Source organism: Onychomys torridus, chromosome 22 (genome assembly GCF_903995425.1).
Source record: "Onychomys torridus chromosome 22, mOncTor1.1, whole genome shotgun sequence".
Taxonomy (NCBI): Eukaryota; Metazoa; Chordata; class Mammalia; order Rodentia; family Cricetidae; genus Onychomys; species Onychomys torridus.
This window is the reverse complement of record NC_050464.1, coordinates 37,832,752-37,847,916: the sequence shown is the minus strand read 5'-3', so window position 1 is coordinate 37,847,916 and position 15,165 is coordinate 37,832,752. Positions and strand designations below refer to the sequence as shown.

The 15,165-nt window shown below is 49.9% G+C and overlaps 1 protein-coding gene across 3 annotated transcripts; it reads right to left on the bottom strand.

The window, feature by feature from the left end:
- Positions 1 to 1,166: 1,166 nt before the first annotated feature.
- Unc119b (unc-119 lipid binding chaperone B) lies at positions 1,167 to 12,323 on the bottom strand. 3 transcript variants are annotated; one of them, XR_004943499.1, is made up of 6 exons: positions 12,054 to 12,323; positions 8,949 to 9,062; positions 5,936 to 6,047; positions 5,633 to 5,805; positions 2,477 to 4,121; positions 1,167 to 2,115 (listed from the first exon to the last, which is right to left on the bottom strand). XR_004943499.1 is itself a non-coding variant. In XM_036172284.1 (5 exons), exons 1-5 carry the CDS (start codon positions 12,295 to 12,297, stop codon positions 4,009 to 4,011), a joined length of 756 nt encoding a protein of 251 aa, XP_036028177.1. In that variant the 5' UTR covers positions 12,298 to 12,323; the 3' UTR covers positions 1,167 to 4,008. The 3 variants fall into 3 exon arrangements, 1 of the variants encoding a protein (XP_036028177.1); XR_004943500.1 differs by having other exon boundaries at positions 3,854 to 4,121; XM_036172284.1 differs by having other exon boundaries at positions 1,167 to 4,121.
- Between the last annotated feature and the right edge of the window lie 2,842 nt (positions 12,324 to 15,165).

Sequence of the window (15,165 nt, the reverse complement as noted above, 5' to 3'; positions counted from 1 at the left end):
GCCGCAACCTCTGGGCTTTGCACTCGTTTTTTAAAAAAGATTTTATTAATGTATGTATGTGTACACATGAATGTATACTGTATGTATCCAGGTACCTGTGGAGGCCAGAGGGAGTCAGATCCCCTGCAACTGGAATTCTAGGTGGTTGCAAGGTACTTGATGTGGGTGCTGGGAACCAAACCCAGGTCCTTGTCAAGCACAGGAGGCACGTCTCTCCAGCCCCAAACTGGACTGTTTTGTTTGAGACAGTGCACTGGCCTGCCCTTAGGGTCCTGACAGGATATACCTCAGCTGCAGCCACTGAAAGCACCCCGTGCACATTCCTTATAAAAGGCGGACCCTGTACACCACCTCTTTCTCTTCCTTGGCTCTCGTCCCCAGGGACAGGTCTCTGTCCCCTTCTCTCCCCTCCCCTCAATAAACCTCCCATGTGGGCCCTGTGGTATGGTGTGGCTTCTTCCCGCCGTTTTTAAACTGCAACAGACAGGTTCTCATTATGTGGCCTTGGCTGGTCTGGAACTCACAGCAAACCCAGTTGGCCTCAGAGATCCACCTGCCTCTGCCCCCAAAGCGCTGGATTAAAGGCGTGTTGACACCATGTTTAGTTCAGAAGCACACTCATAAGGTCAATTTTATTGTCACTTTATCAAACCTACCTTTAGGGCTGGGACACAGCCCAATGGAAGAGCACTTGTGTAGTATGCATAAGCACCAGGTTTGATCCCCATCAAACCCCATGCAGAGACCATAAAAACAGGCCTTTTAGGAACAATAAGGCATGTATGGGTGCTTTCCCTGTATGTCTGTCTGTGTGCCACATGTGTGCCTGGTGCCCTTGGAGGCCAGAAGGCGGGTGGTGTCAAAGTCCCTGGAACTGGAGTTAAGGACAATGGTGAGCATGGTGCTGGGGACAGAAACCAGGTCCTCTGGGAGAGCAGCCAGTGCTCTGCCGCACCAGGCCATCCCTCCGCCCTCCATCCCCCCCAGCACGTAAATGTTCAACTCAAAGTCCCTGAGTAAAACATACAGCAGAAAAATTTGGTGAAGCCTAATTCTGTTCCCCAATGAGGAACGAGGGTCACCAAAGTCAACAGAAATGCAATAGCTCAAGAAAGAAACTGGGAGCCACCACTATGGCCCAATCAGGAGACAAGACAGAGTGGACATACTGTGAAAATTTTTATTACTGTCTCTTGTGGTAAAATAACATCTTATACAAATAAAGTCACCTGGTTGGTTCTGGAATGAGGATCTTGGGTAAAGTGGGAAGGACAGAGATGTTTCTCATATTCTGTGAAAAATAGATTTACAGGGAAAATAGACTTTCACAATTTCAATGACATTACATGATCCTTTGTGAAACAAGGTGGAGGGGAACCTATCTCCCCCAACCCGCCCTGTGGCTATGATACTCTGGACACGGAATGTGGACACTGTCAGAATCTGAGTCTACGGTCAGTCCCAGGTAGTGTAAAGCACTGTCCTTGGAATGGGAAATATCCAAAGCCTGGAGAAGCTTCAGAGAGTCCGTGCAGACAGCGCTGAGCTAACCGGAGACAGCAGCTGATCTCAGCCCCAGGGACTGGCACCTTCCTCCTATGCTTGTGGTTTAGAATAAAGAAGAGCAGATCAACTACATCTTCAGAGAGGCAGAGCGCAGGGATGGAGATCAAGCAGAGCCCTGCTCACAGCAGGAAGGCTTCTGGCCGCCTGGCTGCTGGGAGGTTCTCCTGGGAGCGGCCATCTGCTCAGACTCCTGCTCTTGACACAGGGCAGGGCCTCCTCACACTGGAGCAATGGTTCTCTCTCACTGCATCACAGGAAGCCACTGTGGATGGATGATATTCCTGAACACATGACGTCTGACTCGGCTTCTGCTTGTTACTTGCCAAGTATGAATTCCAGTTTCCATAAGTCAGGTACAAACAGTGGAAAACAGCAAAATGCCTCCCTAAGAAGCCAGACACGGACCACTGGCCTTCAGCAGCAAAGGAGGACCAGTCCATCCTGCCAACAACGACGGAGCTCGGGTCTGAGTGGTCTTCAATGTGACCAGCCCTTCTCAAGCCAGTGTGTCCAGCTCCTCCACCCTCTGGTGCTTTCCAAGCAAAAGCCCTACAGGCAAGAAACAGCAGAGCAGAATACAGGAGCAGCCCAAGTTGGGCTCCACTGGGCAAAGATCCCACAGCCCCAGGAATCTCTTTCCTAGGTAGTATTTATTTGAATACTGAAAACCAAATCTCTCCTCAGCAGACGGAAACAGAGCAAGAAGCACTCAGAACTTTGTCAAGAACATGCAAACCCCAGCAGAGGAGCCACGTGAGAAAAGGTAGAGAAGCCCCTATCTGTCCCAGGGGAGGAGAAGAGGGGCATGCAGCAGCTCCCCCGCAGCATATGGGCAGAGCACACTGAAGGCACCTGGGTCTGGAGTGGACTCCAGTTCTGAGATTCACTAGAGTGGTCAGGAGGTACCCACCCGGAGGGCACCTGGCTCTCCGTCTCAGTGGGTAAATCCGTGCAGCATGAAAGGTGATTAGGGCTTTCTTATTCCGAAGGCTCCAGCATACGGCACTGTCAGCTGCTGGCCAGAGAGAGAGCGCAGGACCAAAATCCAAGGCTCCTAGTGCTCTAGAAACCAAACACAGAGCAACACTGGCCAAAGTATGCCCTTTCCTCAGAGCGCACTCGGGACCCTGCTCTCATTACAGACAATGTGATGTCTGCACATCTGCCCACTACAGGCACATCTGCCCCACTATAGGCACATCTGCCCACTACAGACACTTCATCAATGCTAAATGGACCTGAGCCACAGCAGAGTCCTCAAGCAGTCCACAGACAACCTGGGGAGCCAGAGAGGAGGGAGTTAGTCAGTGAGGATCCGGGGACACCTGATGCCCACAACAAGCGCAGGAGGATGTCTGAGGCCACAGTGCTCTGGCGGGAACCTCAGCCTGCACTGCCCTTTCCAACACTCAAGCATCCAGCAGCCTGAAGGAACGATGAGAACATGCATCACTCAGGACCATCTGCCAGATGGTTCCAGGAAAGGCAAACAGACAGGAAAACATTCCTAAGCAGGAGACTCAGAATTCCAGACACAAATCCCGACCTAGGCCCATCTTCCAGGCTAGCCATGTAAACACAGTCAGCTCTCTCTCTATGCAGGGGCCAGGCTGCAACTTCGCCTCTCCTGGCATGAGCCAGGTCAACTCTATCAGGGATAGACCCGAATCACAGGTGCTGGAACAGACACGGTGTAAGAACTCCCCACAGTGGTCAGACTGAAGAGCCCAAAGCATCCACCCTACGCTGAACTCAAGAGACACTAGTTCCAGGAACAGAACTGACGAGGTCTGCTGCAGAAAAAGTCAAGGCCAGGGGAGCAGAGCACCATGTGGCCTCCAGAGTGAGAACAGAAAAGACCACCAGGCTCAGCCCACGGTCTCTCTAGGACTGGCTGTGGGTCCCCAAGGCAGTAAGCAGCACCCTCAAAATCTTGTCTTTCAGTCTGCCTCCGCCCTCCCTGTCTTTTCGAGTCTCCACCGGTTGGCCTCAGACTGTGCAGTGGCTGAGGACAGACTGTGCCCACGCAACACCGTGGTGAAGGAGGAAGCGAGCTGCTCTCAGCTGCCCCCAGCACCCAGGAAGCTGCAGAATGGCTGATAAGCCGAGGGTGGCCTAGCCTGAGCCTTCTCACTGACACAGCTGTGCCTGGACAGTCAGGCTTGTCGGGATAACCAGTGCATAGCTAAGACTACACAGAGATAAACGTTTTTATCTGGATCCCAGGAACCTTACCCTAATCTTTACTATAATACCTCTGAGAACTAGGGGGCAGGGGAAAAAATACCGGGAAAAGAAACTGCTGGCCGGCACCTCCTTGGAGCAAACCGCCACCCCAGCTTCCCGGACCAGGTTCAACGAGTGTTGACAAGCAGTAGCTGCAATTCCCCCATGTGCCTCGTGGTGGCAGCAAAGGACCTTCCCTGCCCGCTCCTGCGGCAGTCACTGGCCTCCATTATAGGCGTAGTCAGCCTTGTTGTGCATTATCAGCTTGTTGTCAACAAAGTAGAAGCTATCCGAGCGGGTCTCGTACGGGTTTTCGATCATCAGACGAACTGTAAGTCGGGGTAGGGAAGAAAAGCGGAGAATGTGAATTGGTCCCACAACTAGGTAGAGAAAAACCTCAGCATCCTTCCAAAACTGATAAACCGGTGCTTTGGAAAGTTTGACTCCGCTACCTCCAGTAATGTGGTAAAACGAAAGAAGCCAGAGCCGGGAGGGCTCCACATGGAACATGAGGTACACTTCAGTACAAGGACACCATCCACTCTTTAGTCATCCCCAGCCTGATTCTTCCAGCTAGTATCCAGGAAACAGACTTTCTCTCTGTCACAGTCATCTACTTCCTCGGCGCTCTGGGCTGGCCTAGCAAGCCCTGGCTTCTGGCCTGCTGCCTACCTCTAGACACCCTAGTAAAAACCCCTGGTTGGGCCTCTCTCTACCTGCTTCTTTAGGTTGTTTTGTTTGTGGAAACAGGATCTCACTGTAACGCTCTGCTCAGCCTTGAACTCACAGAGTTCTGCCTGCCTCTGCCATCCCAAGAGCTGGGGGTAAAGGGAGGCACTACCATGCCCAAATTAGTTGTTTTTTGTTTTGTTAATTTTTAAAAATTTATTTATTTTACGTGTGAGTGGTTTTGGTTTTTTTGGGTTTTTTTTGCCTGCATGTATGTCGGGACACCATGTGTGCTATACTTGCAGAAGCCAGAAGAGGGCATCAGATGCCTGGAACTGGAGATACAGACAGTTGTCAGCGGCCTTGTATGTACTGGAAATTGAACCCAGGTCCTCTGGAAGTGCTCTTACTCATCTCTCAAGCCTTCCTATTTTTTATGCTCCCTGATAGCCGAAGGAATCCTAGGTATACATCCAGAGGAATAATGGGGATGCATTCTCTAGAGAGGGCTCTGGAATTTATGTACCTGTAAAATCCAGACAGAGGCCTAGAACTGAAGCCTCTGTCTGTCTGTCTCTGCCTGTCTGTCTGAATACTAGCCCTGACCCCACTGGAAGGTAATTGCACTATATTCACCTCCTGTCAGTTCTGATTTCATAAGCATGTGCATCTCCAAACCCCAGGGAAAGGCATCGCAGGTCTTAGAAGGTGTCAGAGATTTTAAGATCTCTGAGTTCATCCTGGCCAAAGCAATTCGGTTTACATTCAGACTGCTCTCCAAACCCTTTGGCCTATTTGGCTTCACAGGTTAATCTATTCTTGCAAGTTTCTGTATATTCCAGGCCAACTCAAGCCCAAGTGAGATGTCACAAAGCCCTGCCCACATGCCTGGGTAGTGTTGCTGTGCCACGAAGGGCCCACTCCAGAGCATGCAACCTTTAAGGACCTGAGACGCTGACAGAAAAGGTGTGGAGAAAGTGAGGACTGTGAGTAGAGAGGGAGGAGGCTGTCTTCTCTACTCAGGGCCCAGGGGTGCCTGTGCCCCACAGAAGCAGTCAGGTCAGATGACACCAAGTCACCACTTTCCTCTTCTGCAAAAGGAGGCAGCTAGGCCAGATGGGTCACGAGGTCCACAGTTCCTACAGCACTGAGGAAGAGTGGGGATACATACTGACATCCTCAGAGAGCTGCGGGAACTCGTAGATGTGTTCACACGTGTTTCTACTGCTGGGGATGCAGAAGCCGAAATCAAAGTCAAAGTTTTTCAGCAAACGCTCCCGGAAGTAGTGCCGCTCAATCATCCGGAAGTTTGACACAGGTCTGTCCCCCACTGTGAACTCTACCCTGTAAAAAAAATCTCTATTGGCCCGACTTCGCTTCCTCCTTCCTTGGAGGCCAACCTCAACCCCACTGAGCAGGATCTTCCCCAGAACAAGCACAATGTTCAGCCTCATACAAGCAACAGCACACTCACGTGGCACCGACTGTCCGGAGGCGGAGAAAGGCTGGTGTGAACTGATAGCGGACAAAACGCCCTACGCTGATATCCACATCGACACTCTCCTCCTCTGCATCCTGGTCTTGATCTGAAAGAACACAGCCTTGCCTTAGCATGCCACCAACAACATAGCACAATGGCTGACTAACAAGCTCCTGCTAGTTACAACAACCCCATTTGCCACGCACCAGCCACCAGGCTTCACAGCCACCCTGCAGGGAGGAGTTGTTTCTATTTTAGACAAGAAAACGAGTTCAAAAGGCCGTCTTGCCCAATGTTCCTGCACAGCTAACAAAGGCAGCAAGTTCTGAGTGCAGCCCACCTGCCTAGAGCCTGTTCTTAAACACTGCCAAATGCAGATACCGTTCGGGCACCGGACATGGCCTGGATGAAGCCAGAAACACAAGCTGGACACCAAGTCTCTGACGTGATCCATCACACAGACTAGGTCTGTTCTGACCACTAACCAGAGAGAGTAAGGTCACAGAGGTTTAACAGGTCCCTGTGTCCCTTCAACACTCGTGATTTCAATAAAGACAGACCTATAGCCTCGAGGCACGCCTGTCTATTCCAGGCCTTTCCAGGTCCAATTCTCTGACTACCTGGAAAAGGGTGGAAACAGACTGGCCAGGAACCAGCATGTGGACTGGCATGGGGTCTATGCTTGCCTCTGCTCTAGCCTACTGTGAGTCCAGAGAAGAGATCTCAACTGTTTTAATATGGACACGAAGGGAATTTTCTACTGCCTGAGTCCATGGGTGCCTTGGAAAACTACCCCAATTTGGGGCTCACACCTAACGGCTAAGGGACCTGGGTCTGCTGATGTGTTCCTGCTCATGAGAACAGGCCTTGCAGGATGTGAGCACCTGTGTAGTCAAATGAGCCGAAGGCAGAGGCGGGAAGGATGGAGATCCGAACCCTGCAGCATCTGCAGCAGGTCTGCAGGGCCTTGGTCAGGACTGGATTATGACAGGGAAACACGAGGCAAGGCTGAGCCACGGCTCAGTAATCGATTTAAGACTTTCCTAGGGTAGTCTGTCTGTCTGTCTGCCTCAGTCTGGAGACCAAGCTGGGGCCTCCCACTGACCAAGTGCTCCACTCCTGAGAGACAGCCCCAGCTTGGGAAAGTTGATTTCCCTAAGATCCCGACACCTCCCTTCCTGGAGTTGCAGGCTTATGCTGAGTAACAAATCAAATGAGAACAACTTTGCAAAATAAATTAGAAATCACAGGAGAGTGCCTAGAAGATGGCTTACCAGTGAAGTACATGGAGACATGAGTTCCATCACCATGACCCACTGAGCGGAAGGAAGAGAACCAACTCTCATAAGTGTCCTCTGACCTCCTTCCTTATTTCTGATCCACCACACACACACACACACACACACACACACACCACCTCACCCCACCCACCCACCCCCACACACCATACTCATATACATGGCAACAATTAAAACCAGAACAGCTGGGTAGTGGTGGCGCACGCCTTTAATCCCAGCACTCTGGAGGCAGAGGCAGGTGGATCTCTGTGAGTTCGAGGCCAGCCTGGTCTACAGAGCGAGATCCAGGACAGGCACCAAAATACCACAGAGAAACCCTGTCTCGAAAGAAACCAAAACAAAAAACAAACAAACAAAAAAACAAAACAAAAGTCTCCATTGCGACAGCAACCCTGAGATGTGGAGATGCAGGAGATAGCTCAAGGTCACCTTCATTTTACCAGTGCATTTGAGGCTAGTTCTAGCTACATGAGATTATATCTCAAAACAAAACCAAAAATAGAAACAAACAACAGAGCAAAGGTGAAGGAGTTAGCTGTTCTTGCATCTGAGAGGACCCCGTGACTAGATTCTTGGATTCATCATTTGTCACCCACAACCAGAAAAAAATGCTGTCTTGGAATCTGCTGTATACTTAAGAATAATCTTTTATTTATTTATTAAAAATAAAAATAAACACAAAAAACTCATGGAGCTGGGAAGCTGGCTCAGCAGTTAGAACATTTAGTGTTCTTGACGAGGACTCAAGTTCGGTTCCCAGCAACCCTGTCTGTCCAGCAACTCACAGCTGCTGTACCTACGGTTCTAGGGGATCCAACACCCTCTTCTGGTCTCCAGAGGGAACTGTACTCATGTGCACAAACCCCCGATAGACATACACTGTGGCACACATGATTTTTTTTTTAAAACCTTCAAAAGAAAAAACAAAAACAGAACCACTAAGGCAGGACCTGGTCGGAAGCCTAAAGCAGTATTTAAAGACAAGCAAGAGCTTTCCTCAGTATTGTCTGGCTGCAGGGTCAATCCTGCCACCGTAGGCAATGTGACTCACTGAACAAGAGGGATCTTAGAGCAGTGTCGTCACATGTCAATTCTGGGTCTCAGCTCCCTCTCAGGAAAAAGTGGCTGAGTGACTCACAGTGTCATGATTACACAGGCAATGTGCTGAAGAACCTAGATAGTGCCACCACACAATAAATGTCTGCTTCCTAGGCTGGTTGTGATGCCATGAGCCTGTAATCCTAGCACATGGCACTCTCAGCTACACAGCAAGTTCTGGGCCAACCTGGGCTACATAAGAACCTGTCCCAAAAAACAAAAGCAGACCAGTGAGATCGCTCAGGTGTAAAGGAGCCTGCCACACAATCATGGCACCCTGAATCCAACCCCTGGACTCCACATAAATGTGAAAACTGCGAAAAGTTATGCTCTGGTCTCCATGTGTACACACTGGCACATGTAGCCACCACATTTATACATACACACAAGAAATAAATAAAAACTAAAAAACAAAACAAAACACCAATCAGCAGTGTGACTGCTCCAAACTAGTGTGATTGGCAGGCGAGGCCACAGGAAGTGATCTCAGCCACGGAATCGGGACACAGTGAAATCCAGAAACACACGTGCTGCTGGCACACACACACTGGGCTTTCCAAAGACCTTTCCTCCCCCGAGTGGTGGGTGAGCCCCACAATACCCAGGCCTACCTGAGATGCAAGGTTTGGCAATCTCGAAGAGCACTGTCCCCGTCTCCAGGTCTCGGATTTTGAAGCGGGTAAAATCAATACTGTAGACATTGTCTTCAGGTTTACATAAATAATCTGAAAAGGAGAGACCAATGCTACTAAGTAATCTCCCAAAATTACCATCTATTTCATTCCCTGCTTTTGAAGCAAATGTGTTCTTCTCTGATGAAACTCACTCAAAGTGTTCCCCCAAACATTCTTTTTGCTTTTTATTTTCTAAGGTTTATTTTTATTTTATATGTGTGATGTTTTGTCTGCATGTAAGCACCACATCTGTGTTGGAAGAGGTAATAACAGGGCGTCAGATCCCCGGGAATCACAGCTACTGGCAGTTGTAAGATGCCAGATGTGAGCTGGGAGCTAAACCCAAGTCCCCTGGCTAAGTGCTCTCACCATTTAGCCATCTCTCAAGGTCCAAACAACCTCTTTTAAAATTTGTTTGACCTTTATTCTGTTTTTTTGTTTTTTTTTTTTTGGCTGAGGATTGAACCCAGGGCCTTAAGCGCTCTACTGACCTTTATCCTTACTTTATGTCTGTCTTGGTTACTGGTGTATCGCTATGAGGAGACACTGTGACCAAGGCAACTCTGATGAAAGAAAGCATTCGCCAGGAGTCTGCTCACAGTTTCAGGCTTAGTCTGCCATCATGGTGGGAGCAGGGCAGCACACTCGCCACCAGAGCAGTAGCTGCTGCTGATCTGTAGGCAGCAGACAATGCTGGGCCTTCTTCTGTGAGCTTTCTGAAACCTCCAAGCCTACCCTACCCCAGTGACACCTCCAAATGGACCACACCTCCTAATCCTTCTGATCCTTTCAAACAGCACCACTCCCTGGTGACCAAGCATTCAAATACATGAGCCTATGGGGCCGTTCTTATTCAAACCTCCACAATGTATATGGGTGCATCTCATGGGTACAGTGTCTGCAGAGGCCAGAAGAAGACGTTGTATCCCCTAGGACTGGAGTTTTAAGTAGTTGTGAGCCATCATGTGGGTGCTGGTAATGGAGCCCAGGTCCTCTGGGAGAGCAGCCAGTACTCTTAACCATTAAGCCATCTCCTCAGCCCCCAAACACACTCTTGTATTATCAAAATTAGAAAACAATTCAAGAACAAAAAGGAAAAGATGCGGAACAAGATGGCTCAGAGATACATTATATACATGTATGACATTGTCAAAGAATAAAGATTAAAACATATTTAATACATACTGACAAGTAATATAGGGGTTGTTTGCCAACTCTATCAGAAAACAGATCAACAACAAACTTTTCTGGAAAAGGCTAGGTCACAAATAACTCAGCCATTCAGTATATGACGTAACTGCTCAACTCTCAGGGTAACCCAAAGGTCTATGGGCCGGAAGCGAATGAGCAAAAGGAACCGTGGGTGCACACGGAAGCCAAGTTTAATAACCACCTGTAACAAGAGTTTAACATCTACTTCAACCACTTAAAAGGTTAAAGCCATGTGGAGTTTGTGGGCTGCACAAAAGCATGCATACATTAACAGGGCAGCCGGAGAAAGGGCCAGTGAGAATGCCAGGCCAGACAGCACCTTCAACAACCCGAGAAGCTAGTCAAAACTGCACAGCACAGAAATGCTGTTGTCTCGTCAGCCTGACTCCCCACTGCATCTTCTCCAGCTCCTTCCAGGCTATCTGAGCATGCTCATGTGTGTTAGTTAGTTGTTCCGTGTTTTACAAGCGGGTCGGTCTCCAGTGAGATGGCTAACTCTGCTCTAACTCCAAAACCCTGTGGCGTGGGTTCTGAGTCAGGAGGCGTTCAATAAATAACTCATAGCACAGAAGAACTTAAGAGTGACAAAATCCAAAGGTCACTAAGCTCTCTCTGTCAGTGGCTTTCTCTAAGGACTTGCAGAGTTGGGCAAAGCCTTCAGAGGAGGCCTGAGTGCTGTTACTATGTCTACGGGGCCAGGCATTTGAAGTCCTCACTCACTCTGGATGTCAGGAGCCGGCAAGGCCAACAGGATGTTAACAGTCAGGTGCTAACCATTTCTGAACTTTCAAATCCCCAAGTGAAAATCGAGAACTGAAACAGCTTTTCACTGTTGGACTATCTAAAGTTGCATCCAGGCAGGCAAACAAGAGTTCCACCCCGGTGTTGGGAAACTGGGCCATCAAAACGTCCAAAATCCAGTCAAAACTATCTCAGGAGATAGAGCTCTCTCCTTTAGCACAGGCTGAACCAGTAGTAGCCACTTCCCCTTAAACTCCCATTTCCAAGTCTCCGGAGCTACCACCAACAACCTGAACTACACCTCACAGCCTTGGGCTGAGTGAAGCAATTGGCGGACACTCTGGCATCAGGGAAGTGGGGTTAAGAAGTCTCAAGGGCAGGGGAGATAAGGAGAACAAGCCAAAGATAACCAGGTGACTGCAAACTCCTGGGGGGAAATAATAGCAAGGAAAAGGGTATCAGGTCAAGGCCGGACTTGGCAGTTTCCAAAAGACAGAGAGTACCGGGGAACAGACACGTCTTTCTTCCCACCCCTCCTTACACCTTACAGACACAGGAAGGTGGCTTTTTATGCAAAAATAAAAATAAATCACACTTCTGAAACCTTGACATAACTATAAATTCACCGGGGGAAAAATGTCAAGAGCAAGATCCGCGTGCTAGATCGTACATACACTGAAACTCTAAACTTTGTGTGTGTGTGTGTGTGTCACACCTTTTTAAGTCTGCCAGAAAGGCGGCGGCCACGTGTCCGATGCAAGCCCAAGCCCACCTGGACACAAAGGGGCACGGCCGGGCTCCCGACCCGGGACGGGACCGGGCAGGGCCGAGCCCTCCGAGGGCAGGGCGGGGTCAGCAGGTAGGGGCTCCGGCCCCGAGGGCTGCGGAAGCTCGGGGACGAGGATGAGCAGGGTGGCTAAGGGCGGGGGTCCCAGGCGGGCAGGGCCGGGCCAGGCCCGGACACCGCTGGCCTCTGGAAGCCCTGGGCCGCCGTGCCCGGGAACGGGGCCGACAGAAGCACGGCCTGGCCGGCCTGAGCGGCCGCCGGCGCCGCCACCCGGCCCGCCCGCCCTCCCGCCCGCCACTCACTCTCGGTGACCCGGTTGAGGCGCAGGACGTGCTCAGGGCGGATCGTGTCCAGCGCCAGCAGCTCCTGCTCCGTGACCGCGGCCCCGGTGCCATCGTCGGCCGTGTGTGGGGGCGCCTGCCGCCGCGCCTTGAGCCGGTTCAGGACGCCGCCGCCCGCCTTCTTCTTCTCCTCCTTGCCCGGCACCAGCCCGCCGGGCCCGGCCGCCGGCGCCGCGGTCGCAGCCTTCGGATTCGACCCGCTCATCGCTCCACCGCCAAGATGGCCGCCACCTCACGGCGCCGTAACTATGGAGAGCGGGGGCGGGGCCGGGGGCGGGGCCCGGGCGCCTGGGGGCGGGGCCTGCGGGAGCCGCGGCCTGCGGGAGCCGCTACCAAGTCCAACTTTGGTCCAATCAAGTGTGATAGGGCTGGGCTGAGCCCCCAGGACCTTCACACTCTCAGGTCCTCACGGTCACCCTTGATATTTTATTTATTTATTTTTTTAATTATTATTATTTTTTTACACTGCAGGCCAGAAGAGGGCACCAGATCTCACCACAGATGGTTGTGAGGCACCATGTGGTTGCTGGGAATTGAACTCAGGACCTTTGGAAGAGCAAGCAGTGCTCTTAACCTCTGAGCCATCCCCCCACCCTTGATATTTTAAATATATTCTTTTTTTTTTTTCTGTCTTTTTCGAGAAAGGGTTTCTCTGTAGAGCCCTGGCTGTCCTGGATCTTGCTCTGTAGACCAGTCTGGCCTCGAACTCACTGAGATCCACTTGCCTCTGCCTCTCAAGTGCTGGGTAATATATTCTTATAAAGTAAGCAAATAAAAATAAAAGTAAAAAATATGTCCTTAGTCAAATGAACTGTAATACAAAGTGTGGACAGACATTCTGAGAAAATGTTACTGGACTGTAAGTTCAAGCTGCTGGCTGTGCAAAGATAAACTTCTCAACTAGATTGCTATCTCTGGAGCCTGGCTCAGCAGTTAAGAGCGCTGGCTGCTCTTCCAGTGGACTCAGGTTCGATTCCCAGCACCCACATGTCAGTTCACAACACAGATGTAATTCCTGTTCCAGAGGATTTGACACCCTCTCACCCGAGTGGTGTACAGACCATGCAGGCAGTACACTCACACCTATAAAATAAAATTTAAAGAAAGTAGATGGCTAGTGCTAGGTTCCTGCTGTGTCAGCCACTGAGCTCAGACACCGGCCTATGTGAGCTTCAGGAAATAAAAAGACAGTAAGTGGATCCATCTGCCTAGTTGGTCAGAGATGGTTGACTGAGAGAAAGCCTTGGTAGTTCTCTGGAACCCTCCATGGAGGAGCTCCCTCTTCGCCAGGGAAGACTCAAGTCCACAGGTTATTCTGTGACCCTTCCTGAGAGGTGGGTTAGGGGGAAGGAGCAGACAGACTGACTCTGCTCACTCCTGTTAAGAGGCTTAGCAAGGGTGAGAAGTCAGGAAGGTTTCACAGAGGTGACAGTGGGCAGTGGTACCAAGCAGGTTCCGGGAAAAGCTAAGCTCTCTACCACAGTGGCTCCTCTCAGGGGTGTGTGTGTGGGGTGTGTGTGCTTGCACACACACACCCCCACACACACACATGTGCAGGCATGTCACAGGTGTGCATGTAGACATTAAAGGACAACTCTGTGGAGTCCCTTCTCCCCCCCCCCCCACCTTTAAGTGGGTTCTGGGAATTGAACTTGGGTCTGCATGCAGGCCTCTCTCTGGTCTGATGTTAGGCTAGTGTGAAATCCAAGCCTCCTGCTGATTGTCAGCCTGCAGACATAACTTACACCAGGTCTTACTGGAACCATTGCACCAGACACGAAAGGTTTGGGCCTTGCATTCATTGTTCGTGGACTGAAATCTTACCTGATCCTATCCCAGCTGCCAAGTTCTTTTGAAATACCATCCTGCCATCCAGCGGTGCTTACCAAGCCTTGTTCAGAGAGATTTTTCATGTGCAAAGAGAATTCAAAGTCTTTCCTTCTGAAACAACTCTTAAAGATTTACTTATGTATTTTATGTATATGAGTGCCTGGGTCCATCTGGAAGAATAGTCGGTGCTCTTAACCTCTGAGCCATCTCTCCAGCCCTGAACCAACTCTTTCTTAAAGCACTCAACAGTGAATGGCTTTGGGTCATTTTCCAGAATTCTAATATGTTATTTGATTTTGATTTGCCAAGAAGGTAGTGTAGCATGCTGTCATTTCCCAGAAACTCACTCAGGACACTAACACTAGAATTATCTAGACTCTAGTTCTTGTTTTGTTTGTTTGTTTGTTTTTCTTTCTAGGGATCGTGACGAATGTGTTAGCCCCATCTGTAATTCCACACTCGAGAATTTAGCCTCTACATATGCACAAAGATGCTTACTGAAGGACCATTTGTAACATGGACAAATTATAGTACATTTCATATAGCTCTGTAAAGGAATGTACATGGTCTATATGCACTAGTCTCTAACGTCACAAGGACTCATACATGCAAGTAAGCAAGGCACACAGTCCCATTTGCTTACATTGAAAAGTACAGGAATATGTGCCTGGACCTTTGCAATTGTAAGGGAGAGGTCTGGAGGGATGTTAAAATGTTAACCTTTGGCCTGGAGAGATGGCTCAGCAGCTAGAGCACTTACTACACAATCATAAGGAACAGAGTTCAGCAAGCTGGGCATCCATGCTCACCTGTAATCCTAGCTCTGAGAGGGCAGAAACAGGAAGACCTCTGAGGTTGGTTTGTTTTCAGCCTCACCATGAAAATTCAAGTTCAAGGAGAGACGGTGCCTTTGAGGAACAGGCGGGGTGTGATAGAGGAGGCTACTCCACATCCTCTTCTGGCTCCTGTGCACACTTACAGGCATGTGCACACACATATGAATACATACACATTAACAAAGAAAGAAATCCTCTTTAAAAATATTGACCTTGGTCTGGCAAGATGGCTCAACAGCTAACGGCATGCCTGCCAAGTCTAACAATGTGAGTAAAAGGAGAGAACCAGTTTCTACCAGCTGTCTTCTGATATCTGTATATGCACCATGGCATGAGAGTGTACTCACATGCATGCATGCGTGTGCCTGTGTGTGTGCAAGCACACACACACACACACACACACACAC

Excerpts from the sequence above, each read along its gene's own strand:
- Unc119b (XM_036172284.1), bottom strand. The coding sequence starts at position 12,297 with ATGAGCGGGTCGAATCCGAAGGCTGCGACCGCGGCGCCGGCGGCCGGG. Across the intron at positions 9,063-12,053 it reads CCTCAACCGGGTCACCGAGA|ATTATTTATGTAAACCTGAA; the intron begins GTGAGTGGCGGG and ends TCTCCTTTTCAG. Across the intron at positions 6,048-8,948 it reads TGCCAAACCTTGCATCTCAG|ATCAAGACCAGGATGCAGAG; the intron begins GTAGGCCTGGGT and ends GTGTTCTTTCAG.